Raw genomic sequence first — 27,872 nt, forward strand, 5'->3', positions numbered from 1 at the left:
CTGTGAAGTCAAAAGGCCAGGCCACCAGGGACTCACTGGAGGCCCCTGACGTGCAGGAACCCTGAGGGATGTCTGTAACATCAGCCATCTGCCCAGGCCTCTCTCCTCTCCATCTGTCCAGACGTTCCTCACCTCACGGCCCCTCAAATCCCATCCACACCCGGATGCTACCCATGGGTCATTCCACTCTCCAAACTGGCGCTACTCGTGGGCTCCACGGCACGTTTTGCCTTGAATCATTTCGCCCCTGACTTTGCTCCGTGTGCACGAGGTAGGAGCCGGTTCCCAGCACACATGGCCCGAGAACGCTTAGAGCCAGCTAAGAGTTGAAAATGCAAACCAGGTAGCATTCCTTCAGTTAAGCCCTCTTGTGCCTTCATTTCTTTGTACAAAATCCAACCCTCACGACCTGCGAGGACTTCTGTGAGCTGACTCCTGGCCTCTCTCCAAACACCGCCCAGTCTCTGGGCACTGCCCAGCACACTCCCCCCACCCTGCCCCTCCCCCAGGCGGCCGCAAGCCTGAGTCTCTCGTGTCCTCCTGGTCTCAGCTCAAGCAGCATCTCTGCACTGGGCTTCCCCGGGTCCTTCAGGAGCACACTGGCCCCTTACAGCCTGCTTGAGCCTGTACTCACCCAAGGTTTCGTGACGTCATCTCCCCACGAGAGCATGAACGCCATGCAGGCCGGGGCCCTCTGCCACTTCACTGCATCCCCAGTGCCTCTAGCAGGGCCCCGTGCAGCGCAGGTGCTCAAGTGTGTACTCAGTGAGTCCATAGGATGTGGTGAAACATCAACTAGGCAGGGCCAGAGTGGACATTCACTAAATAGCACCATGAATGTATGGCACTGCCCTGCTTCTTGATCCAAGGGCTCTGCTTTATTTTAGGTGATTTGTAAGTGATCTGGGAGCAGACCCCCTGGGACACAGCAGACTGGATATTCCTTTAAGTAACCTGGGGCCTGGGGGTCTAGGGTCATCCCAGGTACCAAAATAAATTCCGGGATTTCACCTGAGACCTAAAGGAACTCGTCCATTCGAAAATAAACACGACTTTTCAGAAAGCCGAAGCTTTATTCAGTACAACAATGTCCTGGACTTTCCTTCCACAAGGAATCGGTTAGACGGACTCTGGAATTCACAGGGGCGAAGTGCAATCAGCTGGGTGGGTCTCTATACCACCGTCCACCTTGTTGAAAGTGGGCCCTTCCAAGACAGAGACTGAGACCCCTGGACCCCCAGGTGCACCAAAACCTCTCCCATGCTTTTCTCCTTTCCCCCCGACCCTTCCTTTCACTTCAGCTTTAAAAAGATACCAAAGGCAAAGGGACAAACAGTGAGGGAAATTCAACCCTTGGAACGTTGAGCCTTGAATGACCCAGCCCGACACGGGCCCAAGCCCCTCTGAGCCCCAGCGACGGAGGTCAGCGGGGCTCACTCTCGTTGCCCTGAAGCACTGAGGGGACCACGCAGGGCCCCCGTCTCCACCTGTCAGCACAAGCTGGACACAAGGCATGGGACGTGTCTTTATTAAAGATGCAAGCAAGCACAGAAGTATCATGTGTGGAGCTCAGTGATATCCATACAGTACTAGAAATAGAAAAATAGAAAAGAAATTTCACAGAAAGCTGCCTCTCTCGCAGATACACAGAAAAGGTGCAGCTAAGCCCACCACGAGACGCCGAGTACCACCTGCCCTACTGCAGCTCCTCTTCCCAGCCAGTAGCAAAGCGCACGTCCACACTTTCCAAAGACACCATGCACAACAGACCCCTCGCGCACGGTGGCGACCCCTCCGGCCACCACTCCGGGCACTTCCCAGACAGACAGACAGCCGGGACGGCCCCGTCCCACCGCGGCGGCAGCGTACGTACAAACTGGCCACTGGCCCTGCTCTCACCCGGCCACCCTTCCATCACTCCTCCGGGTTAACGTGGGCCAGTTAACGAAGCGAGTGGCGGGTCAGTAAAGACCGCACCTCCACTCCCTCGGACACAGCACTGAAGGCGACATCGCCAGCCCCGTCTGGGTGAGACAGGGCGCTACGCTCGCCCATTGGGTCTCTGGGGCGCAGAGTTGCAGGCCCAGATGGAACAATAAATGGTATGTAAAGACCCAGTAGTTCTAGAATTTACCATCAATCATCTGGCCAACATAAGCAGGTTTCTGCTTTGGGGAACGAAGGTAAGACTGTGGAACGAAAAGTCAGGTTCCGAGTGGACTCAGTGTCTCTGTGGCAGGCTCTCCAGTCACCGCATCGCGCGCCCGTCCCGCTGGGTCCCCTGCATCAGCCTCGGAGCCACTGGCCGGGGGTCGCTGGCAGGAGGGCATCCTCTCTGAAAACGCCCCAGTGAACGGTTCCTGCTGTATCCCGGGGCGACTACTGAGAACTGAACACCACCAGCGGAAACAAGGTCCCCCCAACACCCGACTCACCCTCGGTCCTCACCAGCATCTCACAACCAGACAAAAACCGAATGGCTGTGCCTTACGGAAGAAAACTACAAAAATAAAGAGTCAACCCTGAGATCTTCCTACCATTCGGGTGTGGCTCGCTCCTGGGTCCCTCGGAAATGAACTTTTATTTGGTTTACTGACATTTATTTAGATTTCCAGTGAAAAGCTCTATAAAATACAATAAATAATGTGGGTTGTAAAAGGTAGACATTCTAGCTGCATATGTTACAGACAGGATACGTATGGTCCAGGTCATCAGAACCGCAATCTTTGTAATCAGACATGTAGACTTCAAATTCCAAAGGTGAGACAGCTGCTCTGGATCGGAAATAACCCCACTTCCTCCATTTCTCCGCCGAGTCTTACGCTGCTTCCAGAGTTTGTCCAGCGGGTAACAAATGAGTGCAAACGGGACTTTGAGCTATTAGTGTCTGGGTACTGTGAGCATGCAAGTTTGCTGTTGCTGTTATTATAAGTAAAAGTCGAACGTGAGGTCACACTTTCCCATCTTCTGTTTATACACCAAATCAAACTTCTCGTTCATGGAGACAGTGAAGATGTCCTTCCACAGCCCGACTCTTCCTAGAACACAAACGAGCAGAATGTGCTGAATTCACTTGCTGTCAGGCTAGCTACCAAACCACAGGAAACGGATCTGGAAGGTTCCAGATCTATTCCCGGACCCCTCTGAACCTGGCCTATTGGGGCAGGAGGGGCCATGTGGACTACAGACCAGCTGAACCCTCTTCCCTGAGTCTGGTCATCCCGATGCGCTTTCCGCACAGCACCACGAGTGTGCAGAGCTGCGGGCCTTGCCCATCCACCACTGAATCCCCAGCACCGGGCACAAAGCGGGTGGGTCACAACACCCCAGAGGACAGACAGCGTCTGTGGAACAGATCTGCGGCTCCGGGCACCATGTGGATATGGGTCCTCGTGACACCACTACTCACTCAGGGCTCAACAGCTCCACCAAGGCAGGATTTGCTTCTGCAGAATTTTAAAAGGAAAAAAAAAATCATCCAAAAAGGTAGAACATTTTATGGTGAGCAGGAAGCCTCCTGACCAGGTCAAGGGTGAAGATTTCGAGAAACCTGCTCGTGCATCGTCAGGGAGAAATTTAAAGGGAGAAAAACAGTCGGAGCTCCCAACTCAACATCAAAAGGAGTCCTGGGCCCCCCCCCCCCCCGCCACTCCATCGCAGCCACAGCTCAGCCAGGCTTGGTCAGAAAATGAGACCTCCGGGCTTCCCTGGTGGTGCAGTGGTTGAGAGTCTGCCTGCCGATGCAGGGGACGCGGGTTCGTGCCCCGGGCCGGGAAGATCCCACATGCCGCGGAGCAGCTGGGCCCATGAGCCATGGCCACTGAGCCTACGCGTCCGGAGCCTGTGCTCCGCAACGGGAGAGGCCACAACAGTGAGAGGCCCGCGTACCGCAAAAAAAAAAAAAAAAAATGAGACCTCCTCCTGGCAGATGTGAGGGAGCCTGGAGAGTGCAGACTGAGGTGCAGACACGGGCCTACCCATCCCTTTACGAAGGGAAGAGAGAGCCCAAAATGACGAAAACTGCTGAACCCACTTTCCTTAACTACAAAATCTTCAGTTCTTCTGGTCACATATGAATGGCGACTGTGAAGATGTCACAAGTGGGGGTCCCGCCCTCCCACCTACAGGAGCTGTGAACGCATCACCCGGAGAGCCGGGGCTGTGCTGTTATATAGCCGCCTCGGGGGACTGAAATGCCTGTTTAGAATTCTATTCACCGTCAGCATCTCTGAGATCAGAGCTCTGACCGGCTCCAGCAAACATCCTTCGTTAGCTCTGTCATTAACAGTCATCCTTGTCCTCGCAGGACCTCACATATGAAACTTCAACCCTGCAAATGCTGAGCTAACAGATCCAAAGTGGCAAGGATTTTCTCTTCGGTGATGAAAAATTATATGTCAGTGTTGGAGAGGAAAAACACTGTTCTTGCTACCCTCTAATGATACCTAAGGGACAAAACTAAAAGCTTCTAGACCAGTCACACCATAAATATATTTTTCCGTGATTATTTTTCTCAGCTGAGGCAGCTGAGAGCTCATCAAAGGAGTCACCCACCTGGTTTAGGATTTGGAATCAAGACAGTGCAATTTATGCTGTGATATGAATCAAATCTAAGCAATGCAGCTGGCTACTCAAGCCCCTGCACGCTCACCAACGCAAGGAGGTCTTCTGAGTAAAGAGGCAATATGCTAAAAGAAAACAAAATCAAAGAACTGAAATAAAGCAAAACCAAGGTAAACGATGATAAAGCAAACACGTCGGAAGGAGCATATGGGCACGCAGTATGTTCTCGACACTTCTTAACCACATAAATGAACCGAAAGGGGGATTCTGGAGAAGGTCACACCCAAGGATAACAAAACACAGCGAAAGCAAAATAAAAAAGAGCAAATAAATTTTAAATAATAAACATTTGTGAAGATGCAGCCAGAAACGAAACGGCAGGGTGAGGTGGCTTGTTAGTGTCTTCTTGGAGAGCGGCCCACCTGCCTTTACAGGAAGGCGCTCGCCCCCTGACCTTCAGAACAGCCCTGGGAGCCAAGTGGGTTGGCAGCCCCGACCCGCCCTCCTTAGAGGAAGGACAAAAGGCCACAGAAGCTCAAAGGCGTGGCCCGAGCTTGGCCAGGCCAGGCTGCAGCCCAGCTCTTCTCTCCGCTCCAGGCAGCTGCCTGCAGAGTCCGGCGTCGTTTCCGGGCCCTCCTCTCGGCACCGGCACCACACGAGGGAGCTGGGAACCGGCCTCGGGTCCACAGCACCGAGTCAGGCGCGACTCTTGCTGAAGGGGTGCTCACAGGCCTGGGCCAGCACCCAGTGGTGCCGGGGATTTTAATGCCCGAGCTCTCCACAGTCGAGCAGCCTCAAATACCACAAGACCTGAGGGCACAGAGAGCAACCCAAGTGGGTCTGGGGAGGATTCCTGCCTGCAACACCTGCCTCACCTCGAACTGCTTCACGCGCAAGACACAGCTCTCGCACCAGGAGGGAGCGCCAGCCTCTGTGATGGCCGAGGCCTGCACCTCCAGCTCGCGCACGCGCTCTCTCTCTCTCACACACACACACACACCAAACACACACCAAACACACACCACACACACACGCGTGCGCATGCGCGCACACCACACACCTCTCCCCCGACGGGGCTGCTCCTCCCGGGCTGCTAGTTCCCCGGGGGATGGAGGGAAACGGCCCTTCCGCACACGGACTCTCCGCACCCTCTTCCCTCGACTCCCACGGGCCAGCTGGAGCTCAAGGAGGCCACGTGCACGCACTGCGCTTCTAAACATCACAGCCCCCAACCCATCCCCAGGGTCTGCCCTGTGGGGCATCTGGGAAGGCGCCCGCCTGAAGCACCTCTTGCCCACAGAGCCTGAGACATCCCGGCAGCCACGCCCGCGAACTCCGGCACCGTGTGCGGGGTGACAAGGCCAACTCCAGCGGGGACCTCCAGGGAGCCTCAGCAACACTTCGTGGGTTACCTTCCTGCCCCTCGAAGAACACAGGGCTCCGGAGAAATGAGGCTCAGGGCAGCGGAACCCTGACACGGGGGGACTGTGGTCCAGAAAGCGCGAGGACACCGGCAGGAAGGGGGACGAGGCCCCCGGGGCCCCAGACAGAGGCAGAGAGAAGGAGGGCGGGACAGGCAGGCGCGTACCCCGGCCCACAGGCAGGGCCTCGGCGTTGCAGCACTGGTCCACCAGCTGGTGGCAGTGCTCGATCAGGGACTCCAGCTGGGCCTTGTCACACGACACCCCCAGGAACCGGGCCAGCTGCTCCACCATCGTCACCAGGTCCTGGAAGACAAGAGCACAGCACGGGAGCCTGTCAGAGGTGGCACCTTTACAGAACACGACTTCGGGGACTGTATCCACAGCCTTACTTAGGCCTCAAGACAAGCCTGAAACCGGCCTCGTCTGGAAATAAAATCCAGGTTAAGAAACTGCCCAAGGGCACTCAGCTCTCAAGTGGCAGACCTGGGATTCAAACCCAGGTCCCGCGGAGGCAGACGTGAGGTCCTAATACAGCTGCGGTCATTCTAAGCAGCAGCAGGAAGGAAAAGCACTTCGGAGCTGCGCCAGGAGCAATAGCAGCTCGCTCTCTCCCGCCCGCCCCGCCCCGCCCCTCCATCGGCTGGGATCTCGACTGGCACTCGGGAGAACTGGGAGACCCCGGGACCCCAGACAGGCCTCAGGGCCGGCCCACCCCACAGGGCAGGCGGAGCTGGCTTGGTGTGAAGCAAGATTCAGCTCTACTTGACTCGCTGACATAAAGCCACCTCTGGGCCCCATCGCCGCACCATTCCTGAGAGCGGAGCATTACGGGCGCAGCCCAGCAGCCTCCGGAGGGGCCCCGCCCACCTGCTCACTCTGGCCCACGTCCCTCCGGGCAGACACCCGGACCCGCACCCCGACCTGCAGGGCCTGACAGCCGGGACCACGCTGGCTTCCATGCTGTTCCTTCAGCCTGTCAGGCAGGTTCTTTCTGGGACTTTAGTTTGCTGTGTCCTGTCTGGAATGTTCGTCTCCAGGTGTCCACATGGGTCACTCCCTCACTTCTTTCAGGTCTCTGTCCCCATCAGTGACGCTTTCCCTGACCTGCACCTAAACCTGCCACCGCCCCTCCCCAGCACTTCCCTTTTCTGCTTTACTTTTCAGCATTTATCATCACCCAGTGCATTTTACTGTTTGTGTTTGGGGGGGGGGGGGGGCGAGAGGAAGAGGCAGGGAGGCTGTGAAAACCCAGGCCACAGTGACACCGACCTGGACCAGGGAAACGGGGTCAGAACTGGGGAGAAACAGTCAAATAAGAGATACGTTTTGAAGGTAGAGCCAACAGGATTTGGAAAATGAAGGCCAGGTGTGAGAGAGGGAGAAGTCAAGGATGAGTCCAGACTTCTGCGTGAGCAGCGAGGACGGAGCCGCTGCCCTGGATGCAGGCGGGTGAAACTGCGGAGGACCCGAGGGGACACCTCCGGAGTTTGGTTTGGAGACGTTAAGTCTGCGATCTGCACCACACACCCTGGCAGAAAGGTGCAGTGGGTGGACGGAGATGAGCCTGGAGAGGGTCCAAATCGTGCCTGGGGGCCCGAGGCCCGGCTGAGGCCACCAGGGGAGGGAGTGTGGATGGAGGAGACCAGAGCTGAGGTCTGGGGGCAGAGGCAGGGCTGCTGCCATGGAGGAGTCAAGGGGAGCGTCCAGGGATGCGGGGACGCAGGACCAAGCGTGACCGACTGCCTGTTGCCTGCTGCTAGGAGGGTGGGACCCAGACACATGGGGGTCGTGGTGACCTTGACAGAGTAGCCTGGGGACGGGGTGAGCCTGCCTGGAGGGGCTCAGAAGCAGAGACAAGTCTGGGGTCCCTCGGCAAAGAGGAGCTGAGGAAAGGGAAGGACATTGCGGGGAGGAGGGCTGGGCTGGGGGAGGTTCGCACTGTCGCCCTGAGAAAGGGGGGGCATCGGCACTTCTGCTCGGGCAGCGGCAGGGTTCAGACCCGGCAGGGGGCAGCGGGGTTCCGCACAACGGTGCTGACACCGAGACGGGATGGGACGTGCCGGCCCCCCTTCCAGACCTCGCTTTCCCGAGGGCACAGGAGAGGTCCTGCCTCGCTGCCCTAGCACCACCGCCCAGCCTGGCACATGCACTCAACCACCACCTAGTGCCTGTCACCCTCTGTGCCGGGCACTCAAGAACTCGTCACAGGAATGGATTCACAGGTACACTCGCTGGGGTTCTCAGCACTTTGAGAATTGCCACCCTAAGGCAAACAGGCTGGGACGAGAAATTCGGACTCTGCCATCTCAGCCCTTTGCCCCAAGCTGGTCACCTATGGAGAGGGTGCTGGGTGGCAGCAGGGTGAGTCCGGCTATCACTCCACTGCTGTTGAAGCAGAAAAACAATAAATGGACCTCTCGAAAGCACCGCATGCCACCAACCCAGAAGCTGTGCTTGGCCAGGGGCCAGGGCAAGGTAGAGGCCTGGGGGGCCAGCACCGGCTAGAGGCGAAACACTGGTCAGGGGGACCCTGGGCCCACCTGGAACTCCTGAGTCCAACTGTCACTCCTGATGCCCGGGGTCTTGGCGCTGCAGGCCCCGCCCACCCACCTGCACTGGGGGCGGTGGCTGTGAGACTGAGGGCGGGGCCGACAGCTGCCTCCCGTGGCGCTCACCCCCATGGCACCACCACTATGGCGCTCACCCCCGTGGCACCACCGCTAAGGCACTCACCCGGTGCATGTCTTCGTACTTGAGGAAAAGCACATTCGAGTCCATACGGTGCTCCCAGAACTCCTGCACGTGCTCAAACCAGGAGCCGTAGCCCACTGTGGAGACAAGGGGACAGGTGACCAGTCACAGGGAGGGAGCGGGCATGTGTGAGGCAGCCTTGCTCCCCGCCTTCCCTGCCAGAAGGCTCCCCTCCTCTGCCCAGTAGCTATGTTTCAGGAAGCCCTGGGCTCCTCCAGCAGCCCCCCAGATGAGCCACGTCCCCTGGCCTCCTGCCCAAGCTCGGCCCCTGCCTCCCGGATGCCTAGAAGCCCCAACCCTTCCGTGGAAGTCTCTGTTCTCCGGGGGTACGGACGGTATCTGGCACCCATGAGTTCCTCTAACAAGGGGTGACCAGGAAGAGGATGACGCCCAGAGGAAGTGGGACACAGGACCCGTGAGTTTTGCTGTCGGGGCTAGGATGGGGTGCGGGAGGCTCTAGACAGAGCTGCGAATGGGGCTTGCCAGGCAAACGCATCACAGCCAGAATCCTGGAACCAGACAGAACCAGGAAGGCGCGGGGATGAAGGCGGGCAGCGGGCCCCGTGCTGGCACATGAGGTTGGGCCGGACGGGACGACAGGTCACACCCACACCCCAGCCCTCGCATCTCCCACGCTCCTTAGGGCCTTGGTGTGGGGTTGAGGTCACACAGGCAGAGACAGATCAGTGTGGCCGGGCTGCTTCACAACGTTTTTCATAAAAACGATTGATTCTCACTGCCGATTCACAATGGTGTGCCCATCGCTGTGAGGACATCTCCCGAGGGGGCTTCCACATTAATCAGCGGAGGGTCTCGGCTGAAGAACGTGGGGGCCCCTGGGCCTGCTGGGCATCGGGAAGTAGGTCCGGCTGGATAACGGGCCAGTCGGGGTGGTGGCCCTGCTGCCTGCGTCCTCACTCGCCCGAGCGCCCGTCCAGCTCGCAAGCACTGGGCCCTGCAGTGGAGCTCCCGGCCTGGCGGCAAAGCCCCAAGGAGACTGGCACGGCGACACGGAGTGACCGGCACTGGGAGGGAGGCCCCGTGGACACGGGCAGGCCTCGAAGGATCAGTGAGGGCTGGGCAGGCAGCGGAGGGGAAGAGGCAGCAGGGGAAATGGCGCACAGAGGCAAGGCCTGCAAATGGGCCTTAAAGACATAAGAAGTGGCCGCGGGGGCCCGTGGAGCGGGTCAGAAGCAGCTGGCAAGGTCAGACAGAGGGCGGAGGGCGAAGGACAAGGGCTCGGGACAGAGGCAGCCGGCCCCTCATCTCCTCGCTGGCCGTGAGACCCGGCGGGCCCTGAGCCTTTCTGCCGCACCCCCAGGGCTGCCGCGGCGCGGAGAGCCCCGCGTACAGGAGGGCCTGCAGGGGCAGCGCCTGTGCGTCCTCCTCTCTGGTGGAAGGTTCCACGGGGTGGGACGGGCAAGGCGCCGGCGAGGGTCCTACTTGTAGCGCTGAGGCCCCTGGGTGGCAGGGCCGCTCCCGCCCCCGCACAGGCACACCTCAAGGTGCTGACAACCTCTTACACCTACACGCGTGACCAAGGCTGGGGAAACAGGGGTGACCCAACGCCTGGGTCCCAGGCAGCGCGACCCGACAACGTCAGCCTGCCATCCCGCCAGCAGGTGGCAGCACAGCAGCAGCCTGGGCCCCCGCAGCCCCACGAGAGGTCCTGAGGGATGGAGGCGCAGGTCAGGGGGTCGCTGAGGGGCGGGCCCTGGGGACCAGATCAGAGCAGAAGGACCTCTTCGGGCCAACTAGGCGCCCCTCCAGCACTTCATGCGGAACGAAGGTGGGGAGCTCTGGAAGGGGAGGGGTAAGGGGGCGGAAATGAACCAACACAGGGCAGGCTTCAGCCAAAGGCCTTGCTGGGCGAATCCTGGCCCTCTCTGGGCCCCGGTGCTCCCACGGCAGAGTTCTAGCTGCGGGGCCCTGGACTCCAGGCCTGGCACATCCCCGCTCCGTGCACGCACAGGGCAGGAATGTAACAGCCAGGCCGGCCTTCCCGCTTTACAGGACAAGGGCGAGTCCAGAGAAGGAAGGGACCTGCGCAGCTCACGGACAGGCTGATGACCTCGGGGCCCCGAGCGGAGTCTCCCAAGTCTGGGCCCACAGCTGGCACGCAGACCAGGTGAGCCGCGCCCCGGGGCCAAGCAGTCCACTGGGCGTGGACACGGAGGTAAGAAAACGCCACTCCTTCCCAGAGAACACTCACAGACAGACGGCCAGGGCTGCTGGGGACGGGGACGGGGGAGGCTGGACGGGGGTGACTCGGGGACCGCGAGGACGTGAGGACAGGGTCGCTCGCACGGGGACAGGGGTGACAGGACAGTGGTCACACACAGGGACTCCTCCACCCTGCTCCTGTCCCCCAGGCACATGGCTCCAGGGCCCCCCAGCCCTGCAGTGCACAGGTCATGACCCCCAACACAGGGCTCGGGCAGCGTGTCCTCGCTCTGTTAGCGAACAGCATCATTTCACTGCCCCTTCCGCACTTCATTCTTCAGAACCTCGGACAGAGAAGGCAAGCCTCCTCGAGAGCCGGAATTGGGCGGGAGCACAGAGAATGAACAGGATTGGGGAGGCTCAGTACACGGGTGCAGAGGCTTTGGCGGGACCACAGCCAGCGTGTGCAGCCTTGAACTTCAGTGCCGGGCAGTGCTGTGACCTTCACAGCGCGGAGAGGCCTGTACTAGGCAACTTGTAACGGCTCTGGCCCGAGCAGGAAGCTTTCAGCCCTGCACCGCAGGGCAGTCTGCACTTGGGGGACACTGCTATCTATGACAGTGTTGTCCCCATGCAGGTGACTGCTTCTATAAAGGCAGGGATGCAAAGTGGGACTCAGAAATATGGCTTTGGGAACCACAGGAGTGGCTTGCTCCAAATGCCTGGCAGACCCCGAGGGGCCTGAGCCAGGCGGTGGGTGGGCTGGGGGGAAGGGAGGCTGGACAGAGGCCTTCAGCAGGTGCCAGGGGCCTTAGGGTACAGCCGCTGGGGCCACCGACGCCTGTCCCCTCCCACCCGGGCCCCCCCCCCCCAGCTGAAGCAAAGACTCAAGGGCAAGGAAGAGAGGGCCTCCAGGCGGTGCGGGCGGCGCACCAAGGAGGACCTGGTCTTCAGCCAGGCTCAGGAGGCAGCTCCAGTCGGGCCACCCATTTAAATTTGGGGCGCTGTGCTCCTGGACCGCCATTATGCACCCTACCCCACCCCTGTCCCACGACCTCACCGCAGGACCCCTGACTGGGCTGGACAACAAATGGACAGCGAGGCTGAGGGTTACTTGAGCTGGGAAATAAAGCAGGAAGCGCATCTTTACACTCCTCGGGTGCAGAGGAGTCTGGGTGCAGGTTTAATCAACAGGTACGTAAGACCCACTTCAAAACCCTCCTGGGCGCAAACTCTAAACAGAAGGTGCCCAGAGAAGCCAGGGTTGGCGATGGGGGAGCCACCTGGGGGCTGCGGGGAACAGAACCGTAGTGAGGAGCTGCCAGCCCCACTGCCAAGGGGACGGCTCCCTCCCTGGCCCACTGCCTGGCCCACTCCGCCCCGGGGAGGGGAGACGTGGAAGGGCCCTGGCTCGCTCGGCCCCAGCTCGCCCCTCTCCCCTGGGAACAGGCGTCCTGCCCAGAGCACTGCCTTCCCCCTCCCCCCAGAGTGCACCCCGCCTGTCACACGGGCCTGGGGCTGGGGGCCAAGCCTGACCCGCAAGTCCAGCTAAAGGCCCACAGGGCTCTCACATGAAGCCACAGCCTCCACTCTGGCCTCAGGCACCGGTAACAGTGGTATCTGGGCCACTGTTTTCACTGCTCGGAATCTAGGCAGGAAGAGGGATGCTTCTAATCGGGAAACTTCTCAGAACCCCAAGGATGTGGCGAGAGAGAAGGGCTTCAGCGTTGGACACCCACTCTGTCTGGCACTAGCTCGACCTCGGACAAGCTTCCTGACAGCCCTCAGCCCCAGCTCCTCTGCCCGCCAGCGGGAAAGCAGGCCAAGCCCGCTGTTACTGTAGAACTGGGGGCACCGCGAAGGACACGCGGGTGCTCAGCGAGCAGTGAGCACCCCCGCTGTAACATCACGCAGACACTTACACTTGTCGTTCATGAACCTCCGGCAGAACTCCTGGAACGTGCCTCGGTAGCTCATGGTCCGCAGGGAGCGGTGGAACTGGTAATAGGACACCACCAGGTCCTTGGGGTTCCGGGCCATGTATATGACCTGCAAGAGGGAGTGGCGGGGGGGACAGAGGGACGGACGAGGTCAGTCTACGATCCTCCGTCCCAGGCAGGCCGCCCTGTGCAGGTTCCACTGACCCACAACCCACTCTTTTGACCCCGTTTCCAATAGCAAAGTCAGCCCCTCGTGCACCAAGGCCAAACGCTTTTTCTCTATCATTCTGTCTCAGCAGAGATGCACTCCTGTCCACGCAATAGCATCAGCTAGGACAGCTACTTGAGTGTTTTAGTATATTTCTGTTCTCTAGCGCTCCTTTTTTTTTTTAATCCTGTACAATATTATATAAGTTACAGGTGTACGATATAGTGATTCACGACTTTTAAAGGTTATATTCATTCCATTTACAGTTATTATAAAATATTGGCTATACTCCCCATGTTGTACAATATATACTTGTAGTTTATTTTATACGTGATAGTTTGTATTTCTTAATGCCCTACCCCTATCCTGCCCCTCCCCGCTTCCCTCTCCCCACCGGCAACCACTAGTTTGTTCTCTGTATCTGTGAGTCTGCTGCTTTTTTTATTATACTCACTAGTTTGTTGTATTTTTTTTAGATTCCACATAAAAGTGGTGTCAAACAGTGTTTGTCTGTCTCTGTCTGACTTAGCATAATGCTCTCCTAGTCCATCCATGTCGCTGCAGATGGCAAAATTTTGTTCTTTCTCATGGCTGAGTAATATTCCACTGCATACATAACCCACACTTCTTTACCCACTCGGCCGTTGATGGACACTCGGGCTGCTTCCATGTCTTGGCTACTGTGAACAGTGCTGCAGTGAACCCTGGGGTGTCTCTAGCGCTACTCTAAAATCAGCGGAAGACAGAAAGCTTACAGTCCTGACCCTGGTGATGAGAATTATAGGCCTCATACGTCTAATGCAGTTGAGAAAAAAGGAAAAAAATCAGAGACAGTGAAAGCAGCCATGAGCCCTCAGGCCTTCAGTGGGCAGAGGCTGGGCTCTGGCTGGTCAAGTTCAGCTGTGAGGAAAAGCGAAAGTGAGAGGCATGGATCAAATGCTAGAGACATGGGGTCAAGGACAGCCTCTCCAGCGCTCTTAGCACACCGAGGTTGTCTGGGAACTTGGGCCTGTGACAGACCACCGTTTGGACTGGCACATGGGCCTCTGGTTCCGGGAGCAGCGGGGAGCGGCGGGGCGCAGAGTTACCTTGGAGTCGCCGCTGTGGAGGTCTGAGGGCAGGAAGCGGTAAGGGAGGTGGCTTTTGATGAGGCGGGGGGACGTCAGCTCCTGCAGCAGGGCAGAGGGGAGGCGCTCAGAGGACACGCGCCCTTTCTCTGGGGCCCAGGCGGACGGGGCCACAGACGAGTCAGGACCGGCACCACTGCACCCCGAACAACCTTCTCACCTGAGACAGGACCCCCCAGCCCTGCCCAGGCTGGACCCAGGGAGCAGACACAGGCCGACGCGGTCCCCGTCCTCGGCCCCCGTGGCCTGAGTCACAGTGTACCGTCAGGGGTCTGCTCAGAGGACGTGGGCCGCGATGGCAGCCTGGAGCGGTCGCGGAGAGGGGGCCCCGCAGTCAGCCTCAGCGCAGAACTCCTGCGGCTCCTGGACCGGACCGGTCCCTCCCTCGGCCAGTGCTCCGCTCCCAGGCCGTGACTCAGACGTGCCCCCCGCTCCCCGAGAGGCCCGGTCCCGTCCCACTTTGCTCCCGTCTGGGGTGGTCACCCTTCAACCACTAGGACTCTCGGTTTTCCTGTCCTGGGGGCTCCCTCACTGGGATCTCAGCTCTGTGAGGGCTGTGACATCACGGTCAGTTCAGTCCTCGGCGGGACCCCAAAGCCAAGATCAGGGCAGCCCGCGGCGGGGGCCCACGCAGCTCTACTGGAAGGCTCAGCGGTGGGTCAACACGGGCTGCAGCACCGTGGCGGGCACAGGGCCGGGAGGGGCTAGACGCAGGTGGGCCAACGCTGGAGGCTGGGGTGCAGAGACCGGCTTATGCGGGACAACGACCCAGCGGTGGGGGGCATTCTCAGAGCTTATTTCAGGCTGCTCGCCTAGTGGGAGAAGGGACAGGTGGACCATGCAGGAAATGAGGCCTGAATGAAGAGGTGGCAGAGGGGAGGATGGAGAGAAAAAACTCCAGATCTGTCTGAGGGGTAGAAAGGATGGGACTTGGGAATAGGTTTTTTTCACTCTTGACACCAAATGTTCGATGCAAACACACCCCACCCAGCCCCCTCAACAGATGGGATGAGCCACAGCAGGAGGCCCCTCACCCCTACACTCCCCCCCCCATCTCCCCTACTCCTGGCATCTGCCTCCTTTCCCCCTCCAAGCCACCCACGTCACCCACTGGTTCAGTTCCAGGGTCACTGCCACCGGCTCAGGCCCATCAGTCTTCCCCCCCCCGCACCAGCTACCTGGGGGTCCCGGGAGCTCACTGCTCTCCCTCCGCCCACGAGGCCCCCAGGAACCCCTCAGGAGCACCCGTCACTCAGGGTGCAACCGTGGAAAGGCCCCAAGTGGGTCGTGTGGGCTGCTGCCACCCGCCCAGAGCCCACCTTGATGATGTCCAGGCCCGGCTGCGGGTACTCCAGGACCGGGAGCTGCTCGTCGATGTTCATCAAGCCGATCTCATCAGGGTCGGCCCCCTGGCTCACCAAATAGACCACCTCCTGCAGCAAGCTGGTGCCTGGAGGGAGAGAAGCCCAGTGAGGGGCGCCCAGAGGAAGCCCAAGGGCCAGCCCCACTCTTGGGTCAGCGCCTGCCACCCAGAAAAAGGGCTGAAGGGCCGCAGAGCTGGGGGGCGTGCAGCGTCCCAGGAGTGCCTCGAGTCGAGTGGAAGAACACCGGCCTAGGCGTGAGACCTTGGCCCGAATGCCACCTCTCGGGGTGACCGCGGGTGAGCCAGGTTTTCTGAGCTCCTGTTTTCTTGGCACTAAACGCAGGCAGGAGATTTCTCAAGGCTGTTGTGAGGAGTGAACAGGACACACAGTACCTGCCTCCCCAGGGCTCGAGGACTGTCATGAACGGACGATTCTCAGTCCTGGGTTTCCAGAAGCGGAATTTTCGTTTACCCAGGAGTGATGAAGGTCCAGGGGAATGACTCGCCAGCCAATAATGATTTACAATGAAAACTATGTCTACTGGTACCTGCTAAAGTGAAACACAGCTATGCCCTGTGACCGGAGAAATGTACAAGACAACACTGACAGACACATACCGGAACGACCCTGCAGTGTTACTCAGAAGAGCAAACCTTGGAAACATCAGTCAGCAGCAGAACGAATGAATAAGCCAGGATACTCAGACAACGGGACACTAGGCAGCAGTGGAAGCCAGACAGCAAAGGGCGTCTGCTGTGTGATTCTGCACGCCCCCATTCCTGTGCGTTCCGGAATGGGGCAGTAGGCTGCGGTGACAGAGGTGAGGGCAGTGCTTCTCCGGGGGAAGCTTATCGACTCAAAGAGGACATGAAGGAGCTTCTGGGGTGCCGGGATGGCTCTTTACCTTGGTCTGGTGGCAGTTACATGGAAGTATGCACACACAAGGTATAATTCAATTCAAAGGAAACACCACCTGTCTGCCCAGCGCTGTGGTCAGCAGAACCTGCTCCCCGAGAAAGACGGAGGGGGCCCAGCCAGCATGGAGATGGGACAACTCAGCCCAGTGACACCCCAGACCCTCAAAGACGGAGAGAGGCCCTCCAGGGAACAGGTGCGCTGGTGTGTGTCGAGGGCGCCTCCCCCGCTCGTGGGGCCGCAGCTGCAGCCCTGCCCGCCAACTCCTTCCTCTCAGACCACCCCACGGGCTGTCCCAGCAACGCGGCTTGGACAGGTCCCCCATCCAGACTCGAGGACAGCCCTTCTGTGCCTTATGAACAGCGAATTTCAGATTCAGGGTGGATGGCTCCCAGCCTAGACCCTTCTGCAGCTTCCCAGTGTCCATACACTGGAGTCCGGTGGTCCCTTCACCTGTACTCTGCACCAGCCCCCTGGGGTGCGGGTTCCCCTCCCCCAGAGGCTCCCTGCTGGCCCTCACCCGTGCACAGCGGCTTCAAGTCGTCTCCTCCAGCAAGCTGGCCTTCCCGGACCCCCACGTCCCCCATTACTCATCCTCGCCCGGCGCGAATTGCTTACGACGCTCCCAATTACCACACCGACTGCAAGGCCTCACTCCAGGGGCGACAGCGCCGTCTCCCCGCCAACACCCCCGGGGCCCAGCACACAGGACACGGCAGGCAAACCCAACATCTCAGCATCTGTGCAGGAAGGAAAAGCAGGGGCCTGGGTCGGGACATGCAGTGGGCCGATCCCACAAGGGCAGAGCCCCAGCAGCACCCCGGGGTGGCAGGAAGGGAGCCTGGGGAGAAAGGTAGCTCTCTGTGCTCCCCCAGCCCTTGCGCGGCCCCACTCCGTCCAGGCTTTCAGCTCCACTCCGGGACCGCGGCCAGCCAGGGCCTGCCCGGCCATCACCCCATCTGACTCCCCAGAAGAGACACGCTGGCCAGGTCCTCCTCCCCAACCACCCTGGTCCCTTCGCTTCGGGGGAATCGGTCTCTGCTCCTGATTCCTCATCTCCCCCCGCCCCCTGAAAGTGCTGCCCCCTCGTCTCCCAGCTGCACACACTCCCCCGGGGCCTCGAGCAGCCCCACCCCGAAGGCCAGCTCCACGCTGACCCCCGCACGCACCGACCCACATGGAACCTGCCGCCCAGCTCCCCGCCGGACCAGGTGCCCCTGCCTCCTGCCCCCCCAAAGCCCGCCTCGCCCACCTACCATCAAGGTGAGCGCGGAGCCGACCCTTCCATCGGGGGCGCTGCTGGAGGCCCCACAGCCCTCTGCCCTGCTCACCCTCCTTTCAGTCCAACAAAAGCAGCCAGGACCACCCGACCCATCCCAACAGGGACTTCCGAGGGCACCCCGTCCCTCGTAGGACCCCGCACCTCCGAGGACCCTCCGAGGAGTAGAGCAAGGTCTTCAACCTGGCCTGCAGGCCTGCCGGTCACACTCCACGCCCCATGCCCGGCACCTCTCTACCTGCCTCTCTCCCTTTCCCGAGCTCCTACCGGCCTCCTGGCTGGTCCCGTGCCCGGAGCCCTTTCCTCACTCCCTCAGGTCCTTCAGGTGTGAGCGCTCCCCTGAACAGCCACATGACGAGCACCCTTCGCCCTGCCCCGGTCCCCACTGCAGCGACAGTCCGGGAACGGCCTGCACGGTCCTCTGCGCGCTCCCACCCCGCCGCCCTCCACAGGACACGAGCGGTTTTGTCTGGCTCTTTGCCGGGACAGCCAGCACATGGCCAGGCTCAGTTCACCTTTTCTGAATGCACGAACAAACCCTGGGTTTGTTCAATGGGATATGTCGATCAAGGAAGACTCCTCGAGGAGACAGCTTTGCAGCAAAGGCCCTGAAGGAAGAAAGTGTTGCGGCGGCTCTTCAATCAGAAAGAACTTCTGTCCATCAACCACAGGACCCTCACACCAACCTAAGAGGTGGGGACCACCACCCCCATTTACAGATGAGGCTCCTGCTGGTGAGGCCCGTCCACCCGGCAGCTCAGGGCAGCTGCACTGGGCGGGTCCGTGCGCTTAGAAATACGACTGTGCGAAGAGTTTCCACCAAAATAGGCCTCTCCCAGGGAGGTCTTCAGGACGCCCGCCCCTGCAGCCCCTGCAGGTAGTGACCCAGACACACCTCGTTAGTACGTCTTACATCAATATCGACATGCCAGTTCCACAAGCTCCATCCACACCTCCACTGAACATCTGTATCGGAAGGCCAGCCTCGTTAGAGCCCACAGGAGGCGCCCCACCTGTGAGGCTGCACACGGCAGAGGGGGGTTCACAAGCACCCCCGCACTAACAAGGAAGCTCAGAGATCAGGTTCCAGTGCAAGGTCACAGAGCTGGAAAGGGGAGCGCTACCCCGGAAGGGGAGCCCACATCCCCACCTCCCTACGCGGCCTCCCCAGCACCCCCAGGGGAGGGGGGACGGGTGGAGGGTCCTGTGCGAGGCCGTCACGTTGCTGCAGCAGGACGCTGGGGGGCCTCCCCTCCCGCAGGTGCGGGCGAAGCGGGGCCTCAGCCCCCACCCCACCATCCCCCTGCGTCCGAAGCCCCCGGGGAGAGGCGCCTGGGAGGCCAGCCCGCCGCCCAGCAAGTCCGAGTTGAGGCGGGGCACAGCCAGGCTTTCAACCCGGGAACACACAGGGCCGCCGGGTGGGTGGGACCGCCTGGCAGGGAGTAACACAAGCCACACGCTTTCCAACAGCTCGTTTTCAACTCAACAGACGTGATGCAATCCTTCACGGACCTGCTTCTGCTGACGGCAGTGAAATCACTCCCAGGTGGCACCTCAGCGTCGGCAGTGACTCTGACACCAGACCTCTGAGGCCAAGACCCGTAGGAAACCACTGGGGTTCCGGGCGGAACTCCCCCGGGATCCAGAGTCCAGTCCGACCTGCCACAAGGCTGGGGTGGAGCCCATCAAAATTCCCACCAGAACTCTGGGGACGGGGGCGCCAGCACTCTAGGGTCAGAACCAATCAGAACTGAGTCCCCGACCACCAGGATCCCGGGGCTGGAACCCTTTGAAATTCTTTTTATTATTATTATTATTTATTTTCAGCTGTGTTGGGTCTTCGTTGCAGTGCGCGGGCTTCTCATTGCGGTGGCTTCTCTTGTTGTGGAGCACAAGCTCTAGGCGCGCGGGCTCAGTAGTTGTGTTGCACAGGCTTAGTTGCTCCACAGCATGTGGGATCTTCCCGGACCAGGGCTTGAACCCATGTCCCCTGCATTGGGAGGCGGACTCTTAACCACTGGTCACCAGGAAAGTCCTGGAATTCTTTTATTTTCACTTTTATTATTTACCAAAGTCACACATGTACCTAGTTTAAAAGTCAAAAGACTCAGGACAGAAAATCTAGGTCCCCTCCCCACCTGACTCCCACGTCTAGAGCAAACCCTTGCTGATTCTTCTCTTACCCTCAGGTTTCTGACGTGCTTACATCATTGTTTCACGATCTGTGTGTTTTCATGGGCTACTGATTTCTGACTGAGCAAGACGACGACCCAGCCACGTTCCCTCCTGCAGGCTTCCCTGCCCCGACACGGTCCCGGGACAATTTTCAGTCTAATTCAAAGTACACCATGTAGTGACTACACTGCCTTTTTGCACAAGATTTTGTGTTTCCTTCGCTTGCTTGCTTAGTGCTCTACGGACCTATTAATAATTCCTTCTCCAGCTCTGTGGCAAACCCTCTCCATACGGCCAAATGCAGGAGGTGTGCTCTAATCCCATTTATCTCTTGGGGTGGAGCCCCTGCCCCTCAGCGCCCCACGACTGTCTTCCTGCAATCTCCCTCGGGCTGGATGGACTGCGCCCTTGACCCGTGTGCCCCTCGCTGGTGTCCGTGCACACGGTGGCAGAGTCCACCCCGAGCTGCCTGCTGACCGTGACAACTGTGTGGGACGGTATGTGACTACAAGCGCCTGTTTCTACCTCGCTCGGGACCGGCAGTTGGGCTGGGTATGGAATTCCAGGCTGGGGACCACGTCCCCTCAGAACCCTGAACGCACCGTTCCCGTCGTCCAGCTGCCAATGCTGCGTCGAGAACTCTGAGGTCCTCTGTTCCTAGTCCTTTGAACGTGGCCATTCTTCGGGAAGCTTTGCAATCTTCTCTGTATCTCAGGTTTGAAATTTCACAGCTAAGTGCTTCAGCAGGGTCTCTTACTCAATCACGGTGCCTGGGGGCACATTCAGACACAAGGGGAGTCTTTAACTCCCTCCTGGAGTTCTGGAAATCCTGGTTTCAGGAACTTTCTCTCTCCCATTCTCCCTGTTCTCTCCTTCTGCAACTCTGAAATCTTCCACTTTTTCTTCTCTTTTTGCTCCCATTTGTCATCAATTTGTAAAAATTTTTGCTCTACTGCCTGGGATATTTCCTCTGCTTGACCACCCAAACCTCACAACTGAGTTCTTAAAATTTCAACTACAATACCTGTCTTCACTCTCTGACGACATTACAGAGTTAGGAGTGCAGGTGGCAGGGCTTCCCTGGTGGCGCAGTGGTTAAGAATCCACCTGCCAATGCAGGGGACACGGGTTCAATCCCTGGTCTGGAAAGATCCCACATGCCATGGAGCAACTAAGCCCATGAACCACAACTACTGAGCCTGCGCTCTAGAGCCCACAAGCCACAACTACTGAGCCCGTGTGCCACAACTACTGAAACTCACACGCCTAGAGCCCATGCTCCACAACAAGAGAAGCCACCGCAATGAGAAGCCCGCGCGCCGCAATGAAGAGTAGCCCTCGCTCGCCGCAACTAGAGAAAGCTCCCGTGCAGCAACCAAGACCCAACGCACCTAATTAATTAATTAATTAATTAATTAAAAAAAGCATAGTCCTACATACTAGGGATTTGCAACTAGAAGCAGAATTTAAAATAAAAAAAAAACAAAGGAGTGCAGGTGGTGTTTTGTTTTTCAGGTTTTCTTCTGCTCTGTACATTGTCTTTGATTCCGCCAAGCTCCTTTTGCTGCTTTTTGTTTTGTTCGGTTTTTGCAGGTCTCTGTCCTTCACGTTGGAGACGTTAAGATCTGAAGACCTTGAGTCCATCCACAGGTTAAGAACGAGCCACTGGACGCAGCCATCTGCGTCCAGGCTTGTCCAGGACAAGACTTGTTGACTGCAGGGCTTCATGTGTCTGTAAACACAGCCCAGCCTGGGTGCCCTCACAGCTGAGATGGGAGATGCCCACACGCAAGTATTTGTAAGTCTTTTCTTTGGGGTCAGTTTCTCCAGAGAAGGTGCCTCCACTCTCTGTCCTGGGGGACCACAGGCATCCCAGAAGCCAAGGAGCGGAGGGTGCTGGGAACCTCCCTTTCAAGCATGTAGCTTTCATTCGACCCCCGTTTCCAATTCAGCACTGTACCCCAGCCTGTAGCTCTGCATGGCATCCCCAAGCCCACAGCTTCTCTGGATCAACTTCCCCCAAAGAAACCCGTCTTTGTAACAGCTGCCAGCTCTCAGCCTCCGCGTATCACGGCGGCCACCCTGAGGGGCATGATTCCTGGGGCCCTGCAGCCAAGGGGTTCACATGCTGGCTGTGCTGCCCTCTGCTGGCATTAGCTTCTCTACCCGCTAAGTCAGCTAACACTGAGCCTCACATCTGAGCTTCCAAACAGTCCCCACCTCTCCTTCTCCCTGGGAGTAGGGCCTCAGAGCTTCCTACTCCTGGAGCGCCACGTAGTGAGGTTTGAAGAGGAAGCGGCGATGAGCAGGCGTGCTCAAGTCTGCCCCACGGGCACTCTGCAGGCACCGGACGTCAAGGTGTCACAGCCGGGGTCAGTCCAGCTCCCTCAGAAACAGCAACAGCTGCGCACCTGAAGCTGCAGCCCACGGAGCTGCCAAACCAGCCGGGCCTGGGGTCCTGCAGGCCCCTTGCCGGGGTGGGGGGGGGACGTGCTAACCCAGCAGACACTGAGAAGGCCTCCAGGACACGCCCCTTGGAAAGGAAGGAGCAAAGGGAGCTGCTCTCCTTGAGCACCTCCCCGTCCTGGGAACATTCACAGGGGCTGTCTCAGCTCCCGAGACAATCCTGACAGGGGACACGGAGCCCAACAAGGAGGGGCACAGCTCCCGTCTCAGGCTGCAGTGGACGGGAACCGGGACAAGAGGCCCAGGCTGGCTCACACGAGGCGCCCTGCAGGCCCCCAGGGACAGCTGAGGACGGTGCTCAGCGTGCCAGGCGCTGTGCCAGGAGCTCACACGGCCCCTCCCCATCTGAGCCACACAGGCCGCTCAGCGGCCTCTGCCGCCACGTCTCACACACGACAAAGCAGACTTGGAGGCGAACTGCCTGGGGCCACAGACGCGAGTGGGCCGTGAACCCAGGACCCAGAACAGTCTGACTCCAGAACCAGAGTGCTTCGACACACCACACCACACGCACACACGCACACACACACACCACGCACATGTGCCCCCCACACACATATACACAGACACCACACGCACGCAGCACACACAGACACCACACCCATATACCATACACACACCCCACACACGCACACAAACACACACCCCACACACATATACACACACACACCACACACGGCTCACAAAGCAAGTGGGCAGCAAAACCAAGGCCACAAGCCACACGTTCTCATTTCCAGGCTAAAGCTCTAACCTCAGGCCCCACCACTTCCCAGCTGGGGATGGAGCAAGGATGAGACAGAGGGAGGCGGGGCTGGACCCTGGAAAGTGAGCCTGGCCTGTGCTCTGTGCCCTGCTGGACACAGAGGGGAAACAGACTTGGCCACTGGGTGTGACTGTCCCTCCTGTGGGGCGATGCCAGATGCTGTGACACAGCTGGACCGACAGCCAGGTGGCGAGGCTGCCCATCCCCAGACAGCCCTGGCTGCCACAGTCCCTGCTGCTGAGGACTGGCATCTGGGGCCCACATTCCCAGCCGCGCTCTGCAGCGACTGGGGGGCCTGACGAAACCACTAGGCTCCAGCCTTCAGTTTCCTTAGGGTGAAATTCTCCCGGGCCTTGAGCTCTCGGGTTCCTGGGTTCAGAGATGCGGACACACACTCAGGACCCCGCACACAGCCCCCTACCGAGAGGCTGCCGACCCCTCAGGCAGAGCGGGCGGCTCCCCCAGGAGGGAGAGGCCCCACCTCCAGGAGGGTCTGGGGAAGTCTGGGAAGGCTCTTCTTAAACAGCAGCCTTCGACCTGGGACCCAAAGGACAGGAGCACGGACCAGCAAGATGCAGCGTGTCAGGGAGGGGCTGGGGGTACAGCAGTAGGAGCCCCAGTTCTCCACCCTGCCCCACCCACACTGTCTGCCCTGAGACTTCACAGCCCCTCCCAGAAGAGGGTCCCCATGATCGCGGGCACGGCAGGGACTGGCTGTAGCCAGGGAGGCGAAGGCACAGAGCTTTGCACGCTCCCACTTGCTCTTCTGTGCTTCTAGCATTGCCAAGGGAAGGACACTCCCAGCCTAGCCTCCTGGTCCAGGGACACCTGATGAGAACCGCCCCAGCCGCGACCAGCCTGCAGCAGGGCCCCCAGGCAGCCCGCAGATGCACGGGCTGAGATCAGGACAGCGGGCCCTGGGCTACAGTAATAACCCCTGTCTTTAGGCACTGAGTCTGGGCTGTCTCTTACACAGTCACAGGCAGAAAATGCTCCGGGTGGAGCCGGAACGAAAGAGAAGAAATGAAATTAAGGGCTAGCAGCGTATCAGGCTTTCCACGCCCATCATCACATCCGGTCCTCCCAGCAGCCCAGCGAGATATCACCCCATCTGAAAAGGAGCACACCGAGACTCAGGAAGGCTGAGCGCCTTGCCCCAGATCGGATTCGGGCCTAGGTCATTACAACGCCTCCTCCAGCAGACCCTGTCAGCGCCCACCATCCCACCTCGGCGCCCTGGAGTGCGGTGGGCAGACCCCACACGAGGAGCTCCTGCACCCGCTCTCCCTGGGCCCCAAGCACCCTCCACTGCTGGGAAGCAGGAGCTGACGGATGAGGCCCGGCCCCCACCTCTTGAGGGAGACCCCCGTGCTGTGCCCACCCGTCTCCCGAGGGTACCGCTCCTGGCTTCCTCTTTGCCGCACCTCCTGAGACCACCTCCCACCTCACTCCTCCACGCCGAGCCTCGCTTCCAGGTCTCCAGGCCCCAGGCTCACCCCCTCCTCGTGCCGGGCCTCGCCCCTCCCATGGGGGAGGCAAGACCATGTGGGCACGAGCTTCAAGAGGCCACATCTGAAATCCCGGCTCGGCCGCTTCCTGAGGCCTGGACCCCAGGAAGACTCAGCCCGTCCCAGCAGGTCTACCCACCACACCCCAGGGGAGGACCGCCCACGGATCAAACGCCAGGACCCACGTGCTGGGGCCCCGGAGCCAGCCCCCGTGGGCTCTGCCCCCAAGACCCGGGCCCGTTTCTCCTCGGGCCTCAGTTCCTCACCTGATAAGGGACATCTCTGGCCGTGAGGCTCTGAGGATGACAGGACACCCCCCCCGGCCCCCGTTCCCGGCACAGAGACGGGCCACGCTCTCAGCTCCCAGTCTGCTTGAGGCTTGAGAAGGATCAATGCAGACTCGAGCATCTGTGCCATCACCCAGACCACGGCCTGCCGCTGGTGGGAGTGGGGGGCCCAGGAGACCCTGGCTCATCCCAGGCTGAGCTGAGCCTCATGAGAGCCACCTGGAAGCCCAAGCCTCTCTGGCTCTCCAGCCCCTCTGGAAATGACTTGTTTAGCTTCCGGAAACCCCAGGAAGTCTGCAAAGCATGTTTTGGGGGGGCTTCTGCCTCCTGACGGCCCCTGCACTTGCCCTAACGTGCTCCAGAAGCCCCAGCTGGGTCCCTACCCGCTGCTAACAGCAGAGCATCACTCTGTCTAGACCCTGTCTGCCCCCCCAGAAGCTGCAGACACGGCCACCGCCTCACCTGACCATCAGGACAGCGGGAAGCAGTGCCACCCCAGCCAGGGTGCAGAGAGCTGGGAGGAGCACGGCCCGACACTAACCGGCAACGGCCAGACAAGCTGCCAGACCCCACCTGACTCAAGTCCGTCAGAGAGCTGAAGCTGCGGGGCAGCCAAGAGACTGGAACCCCAGGAGGACGGGCCAGGGGGAGGAGAAGCCAGGCGCCACGCACGCAGGAAAGAAGAATCCAGCTGGAATTTCCCCAAAGCGCAAAGGCTGACGGCGGGCTTGCAGATCAAGAGACACAAGGGGAGAGCTGGCACCAAGCAGACGCTCTTCTGCAGACCTACTAGGTGCTCGTGAAAAAGACGAGGGGTGGCAGGGTGGAGACAGCGTTCCTCAACATCATGGCTGCAGGAAAAGGAAAGAAACCTGCTGGGACTCTTCTCCTCTATGGGAAGAATGCATTAAGCCACTGGGTGAGGGGCAGCAAAACCTGTTACCCCCCAGGGTGCTGGTGAAGACCCAACACGGCTGGAGACTGGGTGAAAGAAAAGAACTCTGCCCCTGCGGGAAAGGTAGGAACTTGCCCCTGGGCTCTGAGACCCCCAAATGCTGAAAGAGGAACAGGAAACTCTTTCCTGCGCAAGACCCACCATCAAGGCAGAGCTGGCTGCCACTAAGGGCATCACTGAGAAAGCCCTACCAAGATCCAGGAACCCAGGGCCTGCCTAAGGCTGCAGCTGGACCAGGTGACAGAGGACCTCCCCTCAGAGCCTTCCCCTCTCAGCCAGCAACAGAGCAACCAGAAACAGCAGTCCACCCCTGAGGTAGGGAACAGGGTGTGGGGAGAAACCCCTCTGAGACTCAGACCAAAAGCTGAGGGTAGGGCAGAAACACTGAGGAAAGACCCTCTGGAAACTCAGCTTCCCACGCGAAGCACAAGGTGACGCTATAGGAATTAAAACCAGTCGTCACTCAAGTGCCCAGAGGGACAACAGAATCCAAACACAGCCCTCCTCCTACCAGACTGACTCACCACCTACACTAATGGCAAGAAAAGCCAGGCCCATTTCCAAGCATAAATACAACTGACTCCAATCTCTAATGTGGGCACACTGTGTCCAGCATTCAATCAAAAAGTACTACACATTAAGAAAAAAAAATTATATATATATACACACACACACACACACACACACACACACACACACACACACACATATATATCCCAGTCAAGAAACAAAACAATCAACAGAATCAGACTTTAAAATTAATCTGATTAAAATGTTAAAGGATTTCATGGAGAAGATGGACAAAATGCATAAACAGATGAATATTTCAGCAGAGAGATGGAAGCTACCAAAACAATGAGATACTAGAGGAAAAATAAAAACACAATAACAGAAATACAGAATGCTTTCAGTGAGCTCATCACTAGACCTGACCCAGCGGAAGAATCAGTGAACACATTACTGACCGGGGGATTTTTGCAGAAACTAACGTCCGTGGCCATAATACACCTCTGGTCAAAAATGTGTTGACCTGAAGATTGGTCAACAGAAATTACCCAAAGCTGAAACACAAGGAGAAAAGAAGGGTGAAAAAATAGAATATACAAGAGCTATAGGATAGTATCAAACAATCTAACACATATGTAATTGGAATCTCAAAAGAAGAGAAGACAGAAGAAATATTCATAGGGATAATGGCTGAGAATTCATCCAAAAGTAGGAAAGGCGTCAAACCATAGATCCAAGAAGCTCAGAGAACCCCAAGCACAATAAGAATCCCCCTCCCTGAAAAAATACATACCTAGACACATAATATTCAAGCGCTGAAAATCAAAGATAAAGAGAAGATCTTGAAGGCAACCGGGGGGGGGGGGGGGAGGGATAAAAAGGGCCATTCCAAAAGGAACAAAGAATCACAGCTGACTTTTCAACAGAAGCGATGCAAGCCAGGAGACAATGGAGTGGCAGCTCTAAAGTGCTGAAAGATAGGAGGGAGGCACGGGAGGATGTTCAGTCCCACAATGAACAGATGAGAGGAGCTGGAAAACGGGAAGTCCTCATCAGGTAATCAGAGGGAAGGAAAAGGAGAAGAAGGGAGGGGAGGGGAAGAGCACACCAGACAGAGGGAGAAAGACTGGAGGGAAGAAGGAAGCAGGCATGTTCAGACAGTCCTATGTGGCTGGTGAGAAAGGGGGCAGACCAGGTGAAATCAGACCACAGGACGATGGGCTACAGAGTGGAGTTTACCGTTGACTGAAGGCAATGGGGGGGGCAGTGAAGAGGTGTAACGAGGACTGCCCGAGGTCAGGTTTGTGTTTCTAAGAGGTCACCTCCGCTGCAGAGTGAAAGGTGAACCAAGGGGGGAGGCCACGCAATAGTCCAGGTCAGACAGGAAGGGTCCCATGACTGTCTCAAGGGCTGAGGGCGTAGACGGACCTGAGAGCTTTTACTGGGTGCAGGAGCCACAGAAGCAAGTAACAAAGTG

At 58.7% G+C, this 27,872-nt stretch overlaps 1 protein-coding gene across 1 annotated transcript in view; it reads right to left on the reverse strand.

Moving 5' to 3' along the window:
• Positions 1-2,269: 2,269 nt before the first annotated feature.
• The window catches only part of SULT4A1 (sulfotransferase family 4A member 1), a 31,288-nt gene continuing 5,685 nt past the window's right edge, over positions 2,270-27,872 (reverse strand). The window contains exons 2-7 of the mRNA XM_029206152.1: positions 15,496-15,626; positions 14,138-14,218; positions 12,824-12,950; positions 8,721-8,815; positions 6,152-6,290; positions 2,270-3,038 (exon numbers count right to left, since the gene is read on the reverse strand). Of these exons, the coding sequence (XP_029061985.1) occupies positions 2,926-3,038; positions 6,152-6,290; positions 8,721-8,815; positions 12,824-12,950; positions 14,138-14,218; positions 15,496-15,626 (686 nt within the window). The 3' untranslated portion in view covers positions 2,270-2,925. The remainder of the gene's footprint in view (positions 3,039-6,151; positions 6,291-8,720; positions 8,816-12,823; positions 12,951-14,137; positions 14,219-15,495; positions 15,627-27,872) is intronic.

The sequence above is a fragment of the Monodon monoceros genome, unplaced genomic scaffold (genome assembly GCF_005190385.1).
Source record: "Monodon monoceros isolate NGI ecotype Baffin Bay Population unplaced genomic scaffold, NGI_Narwhal_1 Super_Scaffold_6, whole genome shotgun sequence".
Classification (NCBI taxonomy): Eukaryota; Metazoa; Chordata; class Mammalia; order Artiodactyla; family Monodontidae; genus Monodon; species Monodon monoceros.